At 45.4% G+C, this 17544-nt stretch overlaps 1 protein-coding gene across 3 annotated transcripts in view; it reads left to right on the top strand.

Moving 5' to 3' along the window:
- LOC106613091 (CUE domain-containing protein 1) overlaps positions 1 to 17544 on the top strand; it is a 49118-nt gene that overhangs the window by 16551 nt on the left and 15023 nt on the right. Inside the window, exons 2-3 of one of the 3 annotated variants that reach the window (XM_014215007.3) lie at positions 16878 to 17081; positions 17184 to 17515. In XM_014215007.3, the coding sequence (XP_014070482.1) occupies positions 17210 to 17515 (306 nt within the window). In that variant the 5' untranslated portion in view covers positions 16878 to 17081; positions 17184 to 17209. Of the gene's footprint in view, positions 1 to 13250; positions 13355 to 14458; positions 14551 to 16877; positions 17516 to 17544 lie in introns of those variants that run through there. The other 2 variants (XM_014215006.3, XM_045724685.2) reach the window with 2 other exon arrangements.

Genomic DNA, 17544 nt, shown 5'->3' with positions numbered 1-17544 from the left:
CCAGGTTGTAAGGCAACTAAATAGGAAAAATGCCAAGGGGGTGAATACTTTCGCAAGCCACTGTACACATATATTTATATTCCGCACTCGCATTGCTTGTTCTGATATTTCTTTATTTAAATGTTTTTGATTTGTTTGTATTGTTAGGTATTACTGCACTGTTGGAGCTGCACTTGTGTTAACATCTGCAAAATATGTGTACGCGACCAATACAACTTGATTTCATTCCATATCAAGACCTCTGGTGATTGTCCCAGAGTGTTAAGCAATGACCTTTCTCTTGACTCACAGCATCTCGCCCCCACCCCGCTAAAGGCGTCTCTTTCTTCTGCTTCTGTTGTGGAAGGGTTATCTCATCTGACAACTTCCTGTTATTTGTCCTGTTTCCCATTTCCTCACAGTGATTGAGGGCCTCTCTCTGTGGCACCAAAGTCTTACCAAATCAATGGAAGCCAATTGTTTCCAAAATATATGTTATTAGGTTTCACAATAGATAAAAATGACACAGATAATCTGGGAGACAGTTAGGCCTTATGTGTTTTTATTGGACACATCACATGCAATGACTTTTACCCTTCTAAGCGATGGCTGAGATTTGATTTAGACTACTATGCCATATAAAATAATTCTTGAAAAATTATAATGCTACAAACATAATAGCCAGATAAATAGATGAATGCAGGGCTGGTGTGCATAAAAGATCACAGTGAAAATATGATTACCCTGAAAGGTCTGTAACTTACTTGTACATCAAAGCCACATGACTGAATAAATGTTATGTTTATGGATTAGTCTTCAGTACAGTCAGACCATGGCCGGATGCTCCTATTGTAATGCTACACGATGCTCTGTTGTGCTAATGGGGATAGGGATCATGTCTGGACCAGACTCTGTTGAAATAGACTCTTTCTGGTTGCTTTTGGGCTCCTTTTGTCAGCTGTGAAAACAAGATGAGATGGGAAGAGGTCTTGCTTGCAGAGGGGCACAGAGTCCACCCCCTGTCCCATGGAATCACCCCTATTGGAAGTTTGGGGGCCCCTGGGCCTGGCGCCAATGTGAACCTGGTAGCAGTGTAAGAATTCATTGTGTGGGGGTAACACAAACTAAACGTAGACTTGGACAGATTTGATAATGAGGGCCACCTGGATGTATTCCCTGTGGTCCTCATGCTATTTGAATATCTACAGATGTTCAATTAACTATTTTAATCAGACTTCTCATATTAGTAAACATTGCACACTATTGATTTTCTGCTTCTTTATAAGCAGCTCTAGTGAGTGAGTCGGTGATGACGCTACTGGCCCAAGCACTGGATTCAAAGCCTGCTTTTCAAAATTGTGTTTTTAAGAGCTGCAACATCTGGCTGTGCTACTTGGCCTGCAGCCAACGTGCAGGCAGGATATGATCCCTTTTTTAATTCACATCATGTGCACAATCTGAGAACGCTTGCTCTTCATTAGACACAGGAAAGAAAAAACGAATGTGTGCGTGCCGCGTGTACGTTTTTAAATCCTCAAAAGAGCAGTGTATGTGTGCCTGTGTGCAGCTTTTGCCCTGTGACATGGCTGTAGCTAGGGCTAGCGTAATTACCATATAACCGCGTAGCCTAACCGACGGTTATGGATGAAGACCGTCATGAAAATCGAACAACCCTCGTAACGTATTATAATCATTTTTGGGGTGGAACGATCAGCTGACCGAAGATGGAACCGCCGGGCATTCGTGAGGATGTGTTTTTCTGCTGTTACATGGCCTCTACAAAGTGATGGAACTTTGTCGCTCCTTGCTGAAACAAGCAAGGCGTTGTAACAAACAAGTCTTTGGTTGCTTAGGCAACACCCCCTTCCCTGCAGTCAGCAGCGGAGGAGAGGATCTTTTTTTTTTTACGTTGACCGCGTCATTTGGCTGACCAATAACCGTCACCCAAAATTCCATGGTAGTCACAGCCCTAGCCAGAGCTGGCTCTACGGGGTGGCAAAGCTGGGCTAGGACCAGTTAGCGTGGGGAATGGGTAGGTATTACATTCTAACTGTTGACCAACAAGCTTGAGAAGAGCCAGGACCTAGCGCCAACAGCACGAGGGTAACATCACAACAAGCACCTGCACCTTTGTTACCCAAGCCATTAGCATCTGACGGCCTGTTGGCTCTAACCAAAACTAAACCGGGGAAGCAGAGTTTGCAAGAAACAAAGTGAAATCGCAACCACAGCTAGCAACAACATATGGACCTCACTCAGTGTTCTTTAAAGATACGGCGGGCCTTTGTCAGCATTGCCATCTGTGCTGTTGGCACTGAAACAGGGATTTATATTCACATTTTGGACATCTACAGCAATGTGAGAAAATTCCTTCTCACCTCTGAAGAACGTATAGCAGTGAACACAGACTCAGCATGTTACATCAACGAAAAGCCAAGCTTGTCCAGCTGGTATTTGAAAGGGACCTGACAAATACATTTCACCAGGAAGGAGAATGGAATCAAACTTCGCATGAGATTCAACACCGCATGGAGGAGGCTGCAACTCATCTAAATGGTAAGCTACAACCTTTATGGCCCGGGCCGCCATGGCAGAATTATTCATTCATTGGTTTTCCCTCAAGTAAGTCTACTGGTTGTTTGGCAGATGTATTTTTATGTAATGTATAGTTTAGGCCTTTTTGCTGTTTACTTCAATCTAAAAGATGCATTGATCTGTCATTGCTTGCTTTTGCGGGTCTAATTGCTGTTGAGAGATATCTATATCTAGTTAGCTTAGCCAAGACTCAATGGCCTTTCACTCACGTGTCTGTGAAGCTGTAGGCCTATAGAGTATTGACACGGACAGACTTACCATTTCCGTGGGGGATTTAGTAAGGGACTACAGTACAGTTTGTCTACAGAGATGATCAGAGACTTACTATGAGGCCTAATCCAAAAATAATCTAATTTCATTCTTGTTCAACTGCCACTTGTGCCACTTATAGAGTGTGTATTTATCATAGCTGAAATTTGATTTTTCACCTGTAAATTGGAGACGCAGTATAAGTGGAGCTTTCTGGCCCTAAATAGTCTAGCAGCGGTGGTCAACACAGGAGATTAGAATCCCACCTACAGTATGATGGCCCCAGATGGAATGCTGGGGCCTGGTTGTCATGGGGACAGACGAGCCTGGGACTCGTAATTGTGTTGGGAGATGGAGCCTACCATCTGAAAACACTGTAACCCTTGTAATTAGATCTGTTCTCCACTACTTAGAGAGGAGATGCATTTTGTCATTTTTTTAAAATCTAAACTCAGCAAAAGAAGAAACGTCCCTTTTTCAGGACCCTGTCTTTCAAAGATAATTCGTAATCCAAATAACTTCACAGATCTTCATTGTAAAGGGTTTAAATACTGTTTCCCATGCTTGTTCAATGAACCATAAACAATTTTATTTATTTTACCTTTATTTAGCTAGGCAAGTCAGTTAAGAACAAATTCTTATTTTCAATGACGGCCTAGGAACAGTGGGTTAACTGCCTTGTTCAGGGGCAGAACGACAGATTTTTATCTTGTCAGCTCGGGGATTCGATCTTGCAACCTCAATCTTGCAACCTGAACATTAATGAACATGCACCTGTGGAACGGTCGCTAAGACGGTAACAGCTTACAGACGGTAGGCAATTAAGGTCACCGTTATGAAAACTTAGGACGCTAAAGAGGACTTTCTACTGACTCTGAAAAGACCAAAAGAAAGATGCCCAGGGTCCCTGCTCATCTGCGTGAACGTGCCTTAAGCATGCTGCAAGGAGGCATGAGGACTGCAGATGTGGCCAGGGAAATAAATTGCAATGTCCGTACTGTGAGACACCTAAGACGGCGCTACAGGGAGACAGGACGGACAGCTGATCGTCCTCACAGTGGCAGACCACATGTAACAACACCTGCACAGGATTGGTACGTCTGAACATCACGCCTGCGGGACAGACACAGGATGGCAACAACAACTGCCCAAGTTACACCAGGAACGCACAATCCCTCCATCAGTGCTCAGACTGTCCGCAATAGGCTGAGAGAGGCTGGACTGAGGGCTTGTAGGCCTGTTGTAAGGCAGGTCCTCACCAGACATCACAGGCAACAATGTCGCCTATGGGCACACACCCACCGTCGCTGGACCAGACAGGACTGGCAAAAGTGCTCTTGACTGACGAGGCGTGGTTTTGTCTCACCAGGGGTGATGGTCGGATTCACGTTTATCGTTGAAGGAATGAGCGTTACACCGAGGCCTGTACTCTGGAGCGGGATCAATTTGGAGGTGGAGGGTCCGTCATGGTCTGGGGCGGTGTGTCACGGTATCATCAGACTGAGCTTGTTGTCATTGCAGGCAATCTCAACGCTGTGCGTTACAGGGAAGACATCCTCCTCCCTCATGTGGTACCCTTCCTGCAGGCTCATCCTGACATGACCCTCCAGCATGACAATGCCACCAGCCATACTGCTCGTTCTGTGCGTGATTTCCTGCAAGACCGGAATGTCAGTGTTCTGCCATGGCCAGTGAAGAGCCCGGATCTCAATCCCATTGAGCACGTCTGGGACCTGTTGGATCGGAGGGTGAGGGCTAGGGCCATTCCCCCCAGAAATGTCCGGGAACTTGTAGGTGCCTTGGTGGAAGAGTGGGGTAACATCTCACAGCAAGAACTGGCAAATCTGGTGCAGTCCATGAGGAGGAGATGCACTGCAGTACTTAATGCAGCTGGTGGCCACACCAAATACTGGCTGTTACTTTTGATTTTGACCCCCCTTTGTTCAGGGACACATTATTACATTTCTGTTAGACACATGTCTGTGGAACTTGTTCAGTTTATGTCTCAGTTGTTGAATCTTATGTTCATACAAATATTTACACCTGTTAAGTTTGCTGAAAATAAATGCAGTTGACAGTGAGAGGACATTTCTTTTTTTGCTGAGTTTATTTTTCTGTTGTCATCGTGTTCCTACCTATTGAAAGCAGATTAATTCATGCTTGACTGTGTTAATGTAGGCCTGCTTAAAGGGCTTCAGCATCAAAGTGCATTGCTGGCTGCATTTAGTCATTCAGAGTCTGTTGCTCCACATAATTACTTTAGATGAGTGTAATCCATCAGATGGTGACTTCCTAGTACTCTATCGTAGGGTAATGTCTTTTTTCTTCTTACCTGCTCTAGCACAGTGAATATGATAGATTGAAGGTAAGCCCAGCTATGTTGACCAGGGCAGTGCTGCTGCTTCCTTTTGTTCACTGTGTGTTGGGAGACAACCACAACCGCACAAACAGGCCGAGGAGGACAAAGAGCAACGGATCCCATGCTAAATATAGCAGGTTCTTGGGTGCAGATGAATATGGTCTCGTTGATGTGAAGAGGTCTGTGTGTGAGGCAGAGAGGAGTCCAGGGCTGGGCCTGGGTTCTGTGCTGAGACGCACACGCTTCATACCTTTTATATACATAATGAACTTTCTACCAAAAAAATATGCAAGTTTGCATAATCTTGGGCTGCTGGTACAAAAATAGGGATGTTGAGCCCGAAAGAAGGAAGCTATGATATGGTCTTTCGATAGGGAAGTGTTTACAGGTTTTTGGTCCCGTAATGCTGACAAACAGTTTTTCTACATGTATTTTTATAGCACAGAGATGGACCAGCTGCAGAACTTTATAATATTATCACCTAAATCAGCATTTTTTATTGGAAAGTGGAAGGATTGAGTCTCTGTATTCATCCCTCATGATATCCTAGCGGTTAGTAGTCATAAGGAATAACTATAATATTGCTGGCATGATGATGTGAAGGCATGAGAGGGTGTTTATCATATTGTCTGACATCCTGTTTCCTTGCTGGCCAGTGATGTCCTTACCAAGGGAACCAAGTGTTTCCAAGCTGCTTATTGGACAGTGACTCGCCCTTTCAGCAGCGCAAAGCAGGAAGTCAACTCTGTATGGTCGAATGTGACCTCAACAGCCAAGACCAGAGCACACATGCTGCACAGAGGGTAACATGGTAGAAACAACTATGGGCAGGAAACCCACTTAAATTCTCTCTGCTTAACTGGCATTATCGCTGACATCTCCCATCGATATCTATAGGTCAAAAGAGTTGATGGATGATATAGGTCAAAGTCAACCACTTTCCAATTCATTTGGATTCCAATTAATTAAGCAAACAATGTCAGTAGTAAGAAGGTATGAAGAGATTTTCCAGGTCACTCCTAGATGTGAAAGTGGCCCCTTTTTTTCTTTCTCGCCACTCCTCGGTTGCTTGTTTCTGGCACATACATATTCACACCTAACAGTCCCACACACTTATGAGAGTTGGACTCACTTCAGTGACTCAAGGTTTATGCTGGGAAGGTCCATAGAGAGAGACTGTAGTGCAGTATGTGTTTACTGGCTGTATGCCCTGAGCGAGGTACTGTTGGGAGGGTGCTTTACAGGCCAGATGAAATGGAAGTTCAAAGAAGCCCACTGCGGTGTACGTAGAGTTTATTGCTCCACAAATCAACATGAAGACCTAGCAGAGTTAGGTTATCTCCTGGCCTGTATAGAGAGGATGTCCATAAACATTGGGCCCCAGCTCACGGCTCAGACGGTCACTGCCAATATCCTCAGAGGCCCAGGATGGGGTGCATTTCAATATTGTCCTCATCTCCTTTCCTTAATCTGAGCAGATGTGTAATCAGTAGGATGAGCAGCCTACTTAAGACTGTTGAGATGCACCCATAGAGTCTGTCTCGCTCTCCTGATCCCAGAGCTGGAGCATGAAAGTGATTTCCCATGGCTGCCACTGCGCCCTGGTCACACTTTTCACACACACACTTGCCTACCAGGCAATTCCACGGAAACGCAATTGTGCTAATGCTCAGATTTTTCACTTAAAATGCATGCCAACCAAACTTTTTTTGTGATATGTAACTACTATGATTTTCCATTGTAGCCAATTAAATTGCAGAAATTCCATTACCAATTCTGGGGAAATTCTGTTACCGATTTGGTAACGGAATTTCTAGTTTTAATTACTTAATTCACAAACACAATTGATATCAGTAAAAACACTAATTGATAGGTCTACCTTTACTTGTTACTTCTGTGAACTTTCATTATCCTCCCTCTCCCTCATGAGAAGTTAGAACATATCTTAAAGATGTTGGTTTTTGGTAACAGAATTACAAGGCAATATTTCTTAAACTTACAGAAAGTAAACATTTCTCAAAAAAGAAATATGTGTTGATATTAGTTGGCAGGGATCTTTACTTCAACGTTATTGTGTTTTTAATGTATTCTGGTACATTTTTAAGACTTTTTCTTGTAGATGTTTTCTAAGACCCCTTTCCAGACCAGAAATCAAAGCCTTTGCTTATTCTTAATTTTTAGTGTAGATTTTTTTTGAAAAAAGTACACAGTACATTCGCAAAGTATTCAGATCCCTTGACTTTTTCCACTTTTTGTTACGTTACAGCCTTATTTTAAAATTGATAAATAAAACATTTTCCTCATCAATCTACACACAATACCCCATAATGACAAAGCGGAAAAAGGTTTTTAGAAATGTTGGTTAATTTATTAAAAACAGGTATTTTATTTACATGAGTATTCACACCTTTTGCTATGAGACTTGAAATTGAGCTCAGGTGCATCCTGTTTCCGTTGATCATCCTTGATGTTTCTACAACTTGACTGGAGTCCACCTGTAGTAAATTCAATTGATTGGACATGATTTGGAAATGCACACACCTGTCTATATAAGGTCACACAGTTGATAGTGCATGTCAGAGGAAAAACCAAGCCATGAGGTCGAAGGAATTGTCTGTAGAGCTCCAAGACAGGATTGTGTTGAGGCACAGATCTGGGGAAGGGTACCAAAAAAATGTCTGCAGCATTGAAGGTCCCCAAGAACACAGTGGTCTCCATCATTCTTAAATGGAAGAAGTTTGGACCCACCAAGACTCTTCCTAGAGCTGGCCGCCTGGCCAAACTGAGCAATCGGGGGAGAAGGGCCTTGGTCAGGGAGGTGACCAAGAATCCGATGGTTACTCTGACAGAGCTCTAGAGTTAGGAGAACCTTCCAGAAGGACAACCATCTCTGCAGCACGCCACCAATCAGGCCTTTATCGTAGAGTGGCCAGACAAAAGCCACTCCTCAGCAAAAGGCACATGACTGTCAAGATTCCGTAAGGCAGGAGGAAAAGGCAGAGTCAAACGCAGGAGACGTAGTTCAGTTGTGCCGTAGAAAGGTATATTTATTTCACCGATAAAACCACTCGGCGTAACAAAAGGGCATAGGGTGTGCCCAGAGACCACACGGGAACACAGTTAACCCCGAGAAAACAAAGATACGCACGGGGCGCAGCCCGGCAAATGTAACATTCCTCTAGCGAGAATCCGCTGGGGAAAAATGTGCAAAAAACACAAAACGTTCACAGACCTGCTCGCTGACGAATAAACAATCCCGCACAAAACACAAACCACAAGGAACAAACTAAATACCCCCCCCTACTAATTACAGAAACGGAAACAGGTGCGGACTTAAACAGACAAAACACAATGAACACAGAACATAGCTGCCACCGATCTAGTAGACCGGCGACGACGACCGCCGAGCGCCGCCCGGCCGAGGAGGGGCACCATTTTCTGTGGATACTGTGACAATGACAGCCCGCTTGGAGTTTGCGAAAAGGTACCCAAAGGACTCTCACACCATGAGAAACAAGATTCTGTGGTCTGATGAAACCAAGATTGAACTCTTTGGCCTGAATGCAAAGAGTCACGTCTGGAGGAGCCCTGGCACCATCCCTATGGTGAAGCATGGTGGTGGCAGCCTCATGGTGTGGGGATGTTTTTCAGCTGCAGGGACTGGGAGACTAGTCAGGATCAAGAGAAATATGAACGGAGCAAAGTACAGAGAGATCCTTGATGAAAACCTGCTGCAGAGCACTCAAGACCTCCGACTGGGGCAAAGGTTCACCTTCCAACAGGACAATGACACTAAGCACACAGCCACGACAACACAGGAGTGGCTTTGGGACAAGTCTCTGAATGTCCTTGAGTGGCCCAGCCAGAGCCCGGACTTGTACCTGATTGAGCATCTCTGGAGAGACCTGAAAATAGCTGTGCAGCGACATCCCCAGATCCAACCTGACAGAGCTTGAGAAGAATGGGAGAAACTCCCAAGGTACAGGTGTGCCAAGCTTGTAGCGTCATACACGAGGCTGTAATCTATGACAAAGGTGCTTCAACAAAGTACTGATTTAAAGGTCTGAATACTTTATACATTTTATATAAATTTGCTAAAATTGTTAACCTGTTTTTGCTTTGTCATTATGGGGTATTGTGTTTAGATTGATGAGGGAAAAAATATTTTTTATCAATTTTAGAGTAACGTAACAAAATATGAAAAAGTCAAGGGGTCTGAATACTTTCCGAATGCCTTAATTTCTCAAACATATATAGACTCTTAGTTTTCATTTGACTCAATTTGATATACACCTATCAGGAGTTTGGAAAATAATTTAGGTTCAATCGTTAAGTTCTGAACAGAACCATTTATTTTATAAGTTCCATTTCACTGTTCCGACCACACAAATAAAGTTCTAAACTGGTTGGAACTGCAAAAAAGTACAGGTTTGTTTTCTGATCCTTTTTAAACCTTTTTTTCAAGCAGCTTGCTGTGGAGTGGGTAAAGTATTTAATCTGTATAAGAAAGTCGTTAAGGGTAAATTGTATTTTGCCGTAAGGGCATGGTTTAATCATAATGAAAGACAAACACACACACACTGTGCTGCTTGTCGCTATGGACAGACCAGTTCAGGGTGCGAGATGCAACTGAGGTTTAGCTGGTTTGGGAGAGAGCGAGAGAGAGAATTGAGGAAGCTTGGCTTGAAGAGCTGGGCATCTTGTTATGACATGTACAGTTGAAGTTGGAAGTTTACATACACCTTAGCCAAATACATTTAAACTCAGTTGTTCACAATTCCTGACATTTAATCATATTAAAAATTCCCTGTCTTAGGTCAGTTAGGATCATCACTTTATTTTAAGAATGTGAAATGTCAGAATAATAGTCAAATAGTCAGAAGTTTACATACACTAGTATTTGGTAGCATTGCCTTTAAATTCTTTAACTTGGGTCAAATGTTTCGGGTAGCCTTCCACAAGCTTCCCACAATAAGTTGGGTGAATTTTGGCCCATTCCTCCTGACAGAGCTGGTGTAACTGAGTCAGGTTTTCAGACCTCCTTGCTTGCACACGCTTTTTCAGTTCTGCTCACAAATGTTCTATAGGTTTGACGTCAGGGCTTTGTAATGGCCACTCCAATACCTTGACTTTGTTGTCCTTAAGCCATTTTGCCACAACTTTGGAAGTATGCTATGGGTCATTGTCCATTTGGAAGACCCATTTGCGACCAAGCTTTAACTTCTTGACTGATGTCTTGAGATGTTTCTTCAATATATTATCCACATAATTTTCCACCCTCATGATGCCATCTATTTTGTGAAGTGCACCAGTCCCTCCTGCAGCAAAGCACCCCCACAACATGATGCTGCTACCCCCGTGCTTCACGGTTGGGATGATGTTCTTCGGCTTGCATGCCTCCCCCTTTTTCCTCCAAACATAACGATGGTCATTATGCCAAACAGTTCTATTTTTGTTTCATCAGACCGGAGGACGTTTCTCCAAAAAGTACGATCTTTGTCCCCATGTGCAGTTGTAAACCGTAGTCTGGCTTTTTTTATGGCGGTTTTGGAGCAGTGGCTTCTTCCTTGCTGAGTGGCCTTTCGGGTTACGTCGATATAGGACTCCTTTTACTGTGGATATAGATACTTTTGTACCTGTTTCCTCCAGCATCTTCACAAGGTCCTTTGCTTTTGTTCTGGGTTTGATTTGCACTTTTCGCACCAAAGTACGTTCGTCTCTTGGAGACAGAACGTGTCTCCTTCCTGAGCGGTATGATGGCTGTGTGGTCCCATGGTGTTTATACTTGCATACTAATGTTTGTACAGATGAACGTGGTACCTTCAGGCGTTTGGAAATTGCTCCCAAGGATGAACCAGACTTATGGAGGTCTACAATTTTTTTTCTGAGGTCTTGGTTGATTCCTTTAGATTTTTCCATGATGTCAAGCAAAGAGGCACTGAGTTTGAAGGTAGGCTTTGAAATACATCCACAGGTACACCTCCAATTGACTAAAATTATGTCAATTAGCCTACCAGAAGCTTCTAAAGCCATGACATCTTTTTCTGAAAATGTCCAATCTGTTTAAAGGCACAGTCAACTTAGTGTATGTAAACTTCTCACTGGAATTGTGATACAGTGAAATAATCTTTCTGTAAACAATTGTTGGAAAAATGACTTGTGTCATGCACAAAGTAGATGTCCTAACCGACTTGCCAAAACTATAGTTTGTTAACAAAAAATGTGTGGAGTGGTTGAAAAACAAGTTTTAATGGCTCCAACCTAAAGTGTATGTAAAGTTCCGACTTCAACTGTATTATCTGATTTAGGCCGACAGAATTATACTTATGGAGGAGTGGCTTCTATGGAGGACCTTTGAATGTCTTCCAAGAGTTGTCTTAACATTGGACCAGAGAAAACGTTAGCTAGCTAGCAAGCTAACAAGCTTGTGTGTGCAGAGCAGCACTATAATTAAAAACGGTCTCAACTTTTTGTAGTTGATAAATCCAATGTGAAACATAACTACAGTATCCTTAACTAGCATTAAAAAACTTGCTCCATTCTTCTCTAATTAAACACCTCTCTCCCTAATTTCTGAATCACGCTTGTAACGTCGTCAGAAAGCTACTGTAACCTATGCTTCTGAGGGGGAGGGGCAGGTAACTTACACGCACGCACACACTGGCAAAGATTTCCAGCTGGCAGGCAGATCCTGGAATAAGTTTGTGAGTGGCAAATGAGGGCTTTACATGTTGGTGCTCATGGGTCCTGTTACATGTTGGTGCTCATGGGTCCTGTTACATGTTGGTGCTCATGGGTCCTGTTACATGAAAATGACCTGCCTTCCCTCAGACTGTCTGCTGCAGAGAGGAGGCACAGTACACTAGTAGTAAACAGTCATGTGCAGCCCTGATTTCAATAGGCCTCTTGAACAATGCCTTTTGAGATGGGTGCCGTCCTAGAGATAATCCACTTTACAGCAATGTTTCCACAACTGTGAGAAGACCCGCTGTCTCAATCACTCACACTTTCTCACACACGCACACACACAAGGCAAGATGGCCCTGTTTACATCAGAGCCAGTCTTCATGTAAAAGAGAAGAGGGTGAAGTTGGGGGGAGAGGGGTGGGGCGGGGCAGAGAGGAGGGCGAAGTGCGAGGGGAGAGGGGTGGGGGCGGGGCAGAGAGGAGGGCGAAGTGCGAGGGGAGAGGGGCGGGGCAGAGAGGAGGGCGAGGGGAGAGGGGTGGGGGTGGGGCAGAGAGGAGGGCGAGGGGTGGGGGCGGAGCAGAGAGGAGGGCGAAGTGCGAGGGGAGAGGGGTGGGGGTGGGGCAGAGAGGAGGGCGAGGGGTGGGGGCGGAGCAGAGAGGAGGGCGAAGTGCGAGGGGAGAGGGGTGGGGCAGAGAGGAGGGAGAGGGGTCGGGGCAGGGCAGAGAGGAGGGCGAAGTGGGAGGGGAGAGGGGTGGGGGCGGTGCAGAGAGGAGGGCGAAGTGGGGGCGGTGCAGAGAGGAGGGCGAAGTGAGAGAAGGGCGACGTGTGGGTGGTGCAGAGGAGAGCGATTTGGGGGGAGAGGGGTGGGGGCGGTGCATAGAGGAGGGCGACGTGGGGGGAGAGGGGTGGGGGCGGTGCATAGAGGAGGGTGATTTGGGGGGAGAGGGGTGGGGGTGGTGCATAGAGGAGGGCGACGTGGGGGGAGAGGGGTGGGGGCGGTGCATAGAGGAGGGTGATTTGGGGGGAGAGGGGTGGGGTCAGTGCAGAGAGGGGTGAGAGCAGTGCAGAGAGGAGGGTGAAGTGGGGGTGAGAGGGGAGGTAGTGCATAGAGGGGGTGAAGTTGCAGACTCTGGCTGTGCTGCTGCTGGATGGGGCCTGGCACTGCCATGTGGGTTGGGCTGGCACTGGATGCATTGTTCCCCCATTGCAGCCAGTGATTTCTCTTCCCAGCACTACAGTGACAGAGCAGAGGGGGAGAGTAGTGATAACTATTAGCTAGGGCATCGAAAGGACACTCCAGTTCCTCACAGAGGACTCTTACATTTTTGGAATTCTGTTTTTTTCTCTCCCTCCATGGCCTCTTTCTTGTAATGGAAACCAGGATGAGGAAAATCCAGGCACTCAGAGACGACTCCTGGCTATAGTCCTAGTCAGGGATTCTGTAAACTCTGCTCTCTGTTTCAGCTGTGGAGAGGTAACCAGAAGGTAAAGGATCTTATGTTTCCTATTCTAATGTTTACTCTACGTAGCATAAACTTTTAGAACTAGCAATGTAAATATGTATCAAGTTCAACTGCAGGCGCCAACCAGATGTCAGAGTACGTAGAACCCATGTTAACGTGGAGCCTAGGTGTGAGCTCCCATTACAACTGGCATGAAACTACAGCTGGCATGAAACTACAGCTGGCATGAAACTACAGCTGGCACGAAACTACAGCTGGCATGAAACTAGGCCTACTCAAGTTTTCAATTTAACATTACGCCAGCCTAGGGGTGTCAAAAAAAAGTCAACATACTTTAGAATGATTAAAACCAAATTGAAACTGTGTAGAAATGATAATGAAAAGTTTGTTGACTGTGTCCAGTTCGCTAATAATTACCTAAATGAAAGCTCAACAGTCAGGGAGCAAAACAATATATGGAGGACTATTTATTGCACATTTTGACGGCAAGGAAATCGAACCAGTTTTCAGTGCAGCCCAATGGACCTCGTTGAAGACCGATTGCAACCCCCCCCCCTGGGCAAAACGACACCCCTGGCCTCTTGAGAATCCGGCAGAAGGTCTGGAACTGAATGTATGCTAAACCAGGCTAACAGTTGTGGAATGGTGCATTTTTGGAAGCTCCATCAAGCATGACAGACCTTGGAGTGCATGTCAGCCAATGCTCAACATCCAGAGAGAAGTCAGACTGGTGGCAGATGGCCAGTCAGGAGGTCAATAGGTCACAGACTGGTGTGTTGCATGATATGTCATGTTGGAGACATTGATTTTAGAATGGGTCTAAGCTCAAAACATTTTGAAATGACTGAAACATTAGTGTTTGGACTTTTCCTTGATATTCATCTGATACATTTCTGTACCTTTTTGAAAAACTGTCCACACATTCAATTTAGTGGTGGGTTAAATGGAAATGATTTCAGTGGTTTGAATGCCATGAAAGGGATATCTGTTTGTGTCAATGTCAAGTGAATCCCCAGTTAAAATTCATTCACTTATATCCATGATGTATTGTTTGCTGGTTATGAAAAAGCAGTCCATCTGTTGAGGCTTCCAAGGTCATCCAGACACATTGACCCCTCTTTGTTTCTACCAGGCTTAATTCTCGCAAGGTCCTTCAATTGTGTCCGAGAGGGAAAAAGGGACCACTAAGCCTGTGCTAAATTCATCACAGATCTTTGTGTGGGTAATCATTCGCATTGACCGACGCCACCTTGCTTTGCTCTTGCTGCCTGTTTTTATTTTCCTCTCGAGTGTTTGCCCTGGTTTGTGGTGGCTGGCTGGTTCTGGGTGATTTTTCTGCTGCAGCTGTCACTCCCTCCCTGTCTTTACCCAGCCATTCGAGCAGCATCTCAGTCAGTCACTCAGTGGTCTAGTCGGTCTCATACTCCCATTAGACTAATTTGCCATGGCCTGAAGTCGTCCAAGGTAAACTGGGGGTTAAGCTGGGCACCAGTTTGTGCTTGTTGTATAGATTTGTGTGTGTGTGTGTGTGTGTGTGTGTGTGTGGGGATGGTGCTTGGCCCATGGATTAAGGGCGTCTGTTAGCAGCAGCTTGGCCATCCATCCTACTTTCTCTGGACTGGACGTGTGTAGGGCAATATTTGGGTTCCTCCTTCAGGCCTAGTTGGCAGGACGTTTGTCCCTCTATGGCACTAACTTGGCTCTGAGATTAAGAAACAGGCTTTGTTTTACAAGAAACTGGAAAGAGATGCACTCTGCAACTGTACATCTTGGCCTTGTAGTCTTGTTGGTGAGTTGGAATATAGGCCTATAATGTGATTCAAAATATGGAATTCCCCTACAGTGCTGGCATGTAAAGTTTCACCTTTTCATTCAAATGCCAACTGTTTAGTCTACAGATGTTATTTGGGTTGCCATGGTAACACAGGAGCCTGGCAAGGTTGAGCAGAAAGGTGGAGTGGGGACACTGTCCATCTTTCGCCCTGAGACACCATCTCAGACAAGGCCATGTAAAATCTTGTCAAACCATGTCAGTTTTCCCAATTGTATTTCAATTGAGCTAGGTGCTTTATTCCCAGTAGAGCCTAGGTGATTTATTCCCAGTAGAGCCTAGGTGATTTATTCCCAGTAGAGCCTAGGTGATTTATTCCCAGTAGAGCCTAGGGGATTTATTCCCAGTAGAGCCAAGGGGATTTATTCACAGTAGAGCCTAGGGGATTTATTCCCAGTAGAGCCTAGGTGTTTGCTTCTGTGTAGAGCCTAGGTGATTTATTCCCAGTAGAGCCTAGGTGTTTGCTTCTGTGTAGAGCCTAGGTGATTTATTCTCAGTAGAGCCTCTGATTTATTCCCAGTAGAGCCTCTGTGATTTATTCCCAGTAGAGCCTAGGTGTTTGCTTCTGTGTAGAGCCTAGGTGTTTGCTTCTGTGTAGAGCCTAGGTGTTTGCTTCTGTGTAGAGCCTAGGTGTTTGCTTCTGTGTAGAGCCTAGGTGTTTGCTTCTGTGTAGAGCCTAGGTGATTTATTCCCAGTAGAGCCTAGGTGATTTATTCCCAGTAGAGTCTAGGTGTTTGCTTCTGTGTAGAGCCTAGGTGATTTATTCCCGTGTAGAGCCTAGGTGATTTATTCCCAGTGGAGCCTAGGTGTTTGCTTCTGTGTAGAGCCTAGCTGATTTATTCTCAGTAGAGCCCAGGTGTTTGCTTCTGTGTAGAGCCTAGGTGATTTATTCCCAGTAGAGCCTAGGTGATTTATTCCCAGTAGAGCCTAGGTGATTTATTCCCAGTAGAGCCTAGGTGATTTATTCCCAGTAGAGCCTAGGTGATTTATTCCCAGTAGAGCCTAGGTGATTTATTCCCAGTAGAGCCTAGGTGATTTATTCCCAGTAGAGCCTAGGTGATTTATTCCCGTGTAGAGCCTAGGTGTTTGCTTCTGTGTAGAGCCTAGGTGATTTATTCCCAGTAGAGCCTAGGTGATTTATTCCCAGTAGAGCCTAGGTGATTTATTCCCAGTAGAGCCTCGGTGATTTATTCCCAGTAGAGCCTCGGTGATTTATTCCCAGTAGAGCCTAGGTGATTTATTCCCAGTAGAGCCTAGGTGATTTATTGCCAGTAGAGCCTAGGTGATTTATTCCCAGTAGAGCCTAGGTGATTTATTCCCAGTAGAGCCTAGGTGATTTATTCCCGTGTAGAGCCTAGGTGTTTGCTTCTGTGTAGAGCCTAGGTGATTTATTCCCAGTAGAGCCTAGGTGATTTATTCCCAGTAGAGCCTAGGTGATTTATTCCCAGTAGAGCCTATGTGATTTATTCCCAGTAGAGCCTCGGTGATTTATTCCCAGTAGAGCCTAGGTGATTTATTCCCAGTAGAGCCTAGGTGTTTGCTTCTGTGTAGAGCCTAGGTGATTTATTCCCAGTAGAGCCTAAGTGATTTATTCTCAGTAGAGCCTAGGTGTTTGCTTCTGTGTAGAGCCTAGGTGCTTGTTAAAGGAAAAATCAACTGTGCGTATTACAGATATGTTAACTTTTGCTAATCTCCCTCCTTATCTCCCTCTCAGGCATTGACTGTTTTGGACCAGAGATTCCGGTCCCCGTACCAGAAACTTGTGACGGGACGGAGGAGTGGACACAAACTAAGGACCCTCTTCGCTACAGCCAGGCGTGTTGGATGCAGCTGAATAACAAGCTGAGAAAAAGAAAGAGCATTGGACTCTCCTGCTCCATTCAGAGGACTGCCATCCATGCGGTGGTATGATGAGACGGTGAGTCAGGAGAAACACAATCAGACGGGAGCAGATTGAAAGAGGGTGAGAAAGAGGAGTGAGGGTACGGGGTGAGTGTCAAGGTGCCCTCCTGACCCATAGGTGGTAGCACCAGTCAAGGCAGCAGGATGACCAGCCTGTTCAGGCGAAGCAACAATAATGGAGGCTCCGGTGGAGGGGGAGGTGGTGGTGGTTCTACCCCAGGAGAGCTCAACAACAGCCGGCCTAACCGACAGGTGCGGCGCCTGGAGTTCAACCAGGCCATGGAGGACTTCAAGATCATGTTCCCCACCATGGATTACGAGGTCATCGAGTGCGTCCTGCGCTCCAACAACGGGGCGGTGGACGCCACCATCGACCAGCTCCTCCAGATGAGCATCGACGGCGAGGGATCAGATGACAGCTCTGACTCCGATGATAGCATCCCACCAGAGGTCAGTTAGTGCAGGTCAAGGCTTCCACA

The sequence above is a fragment of the Salmo salar genome, chromosome 09 (genome assembly GCF_965601325.2).
Source record: "Salmo salar chromosome 09, fSalSal1, whole genome shotgun sequence".
Taxonomy (NCBI): domain Eukaryota; kingdom Metazoa; phylum Chordata; class Actinopteri; order Salmoniformes; family Salmonidae; genus Salmo; species Salmo salar.
This window is presented reverse-complemented; position numbering and strand designations above follow the sequence as displayed.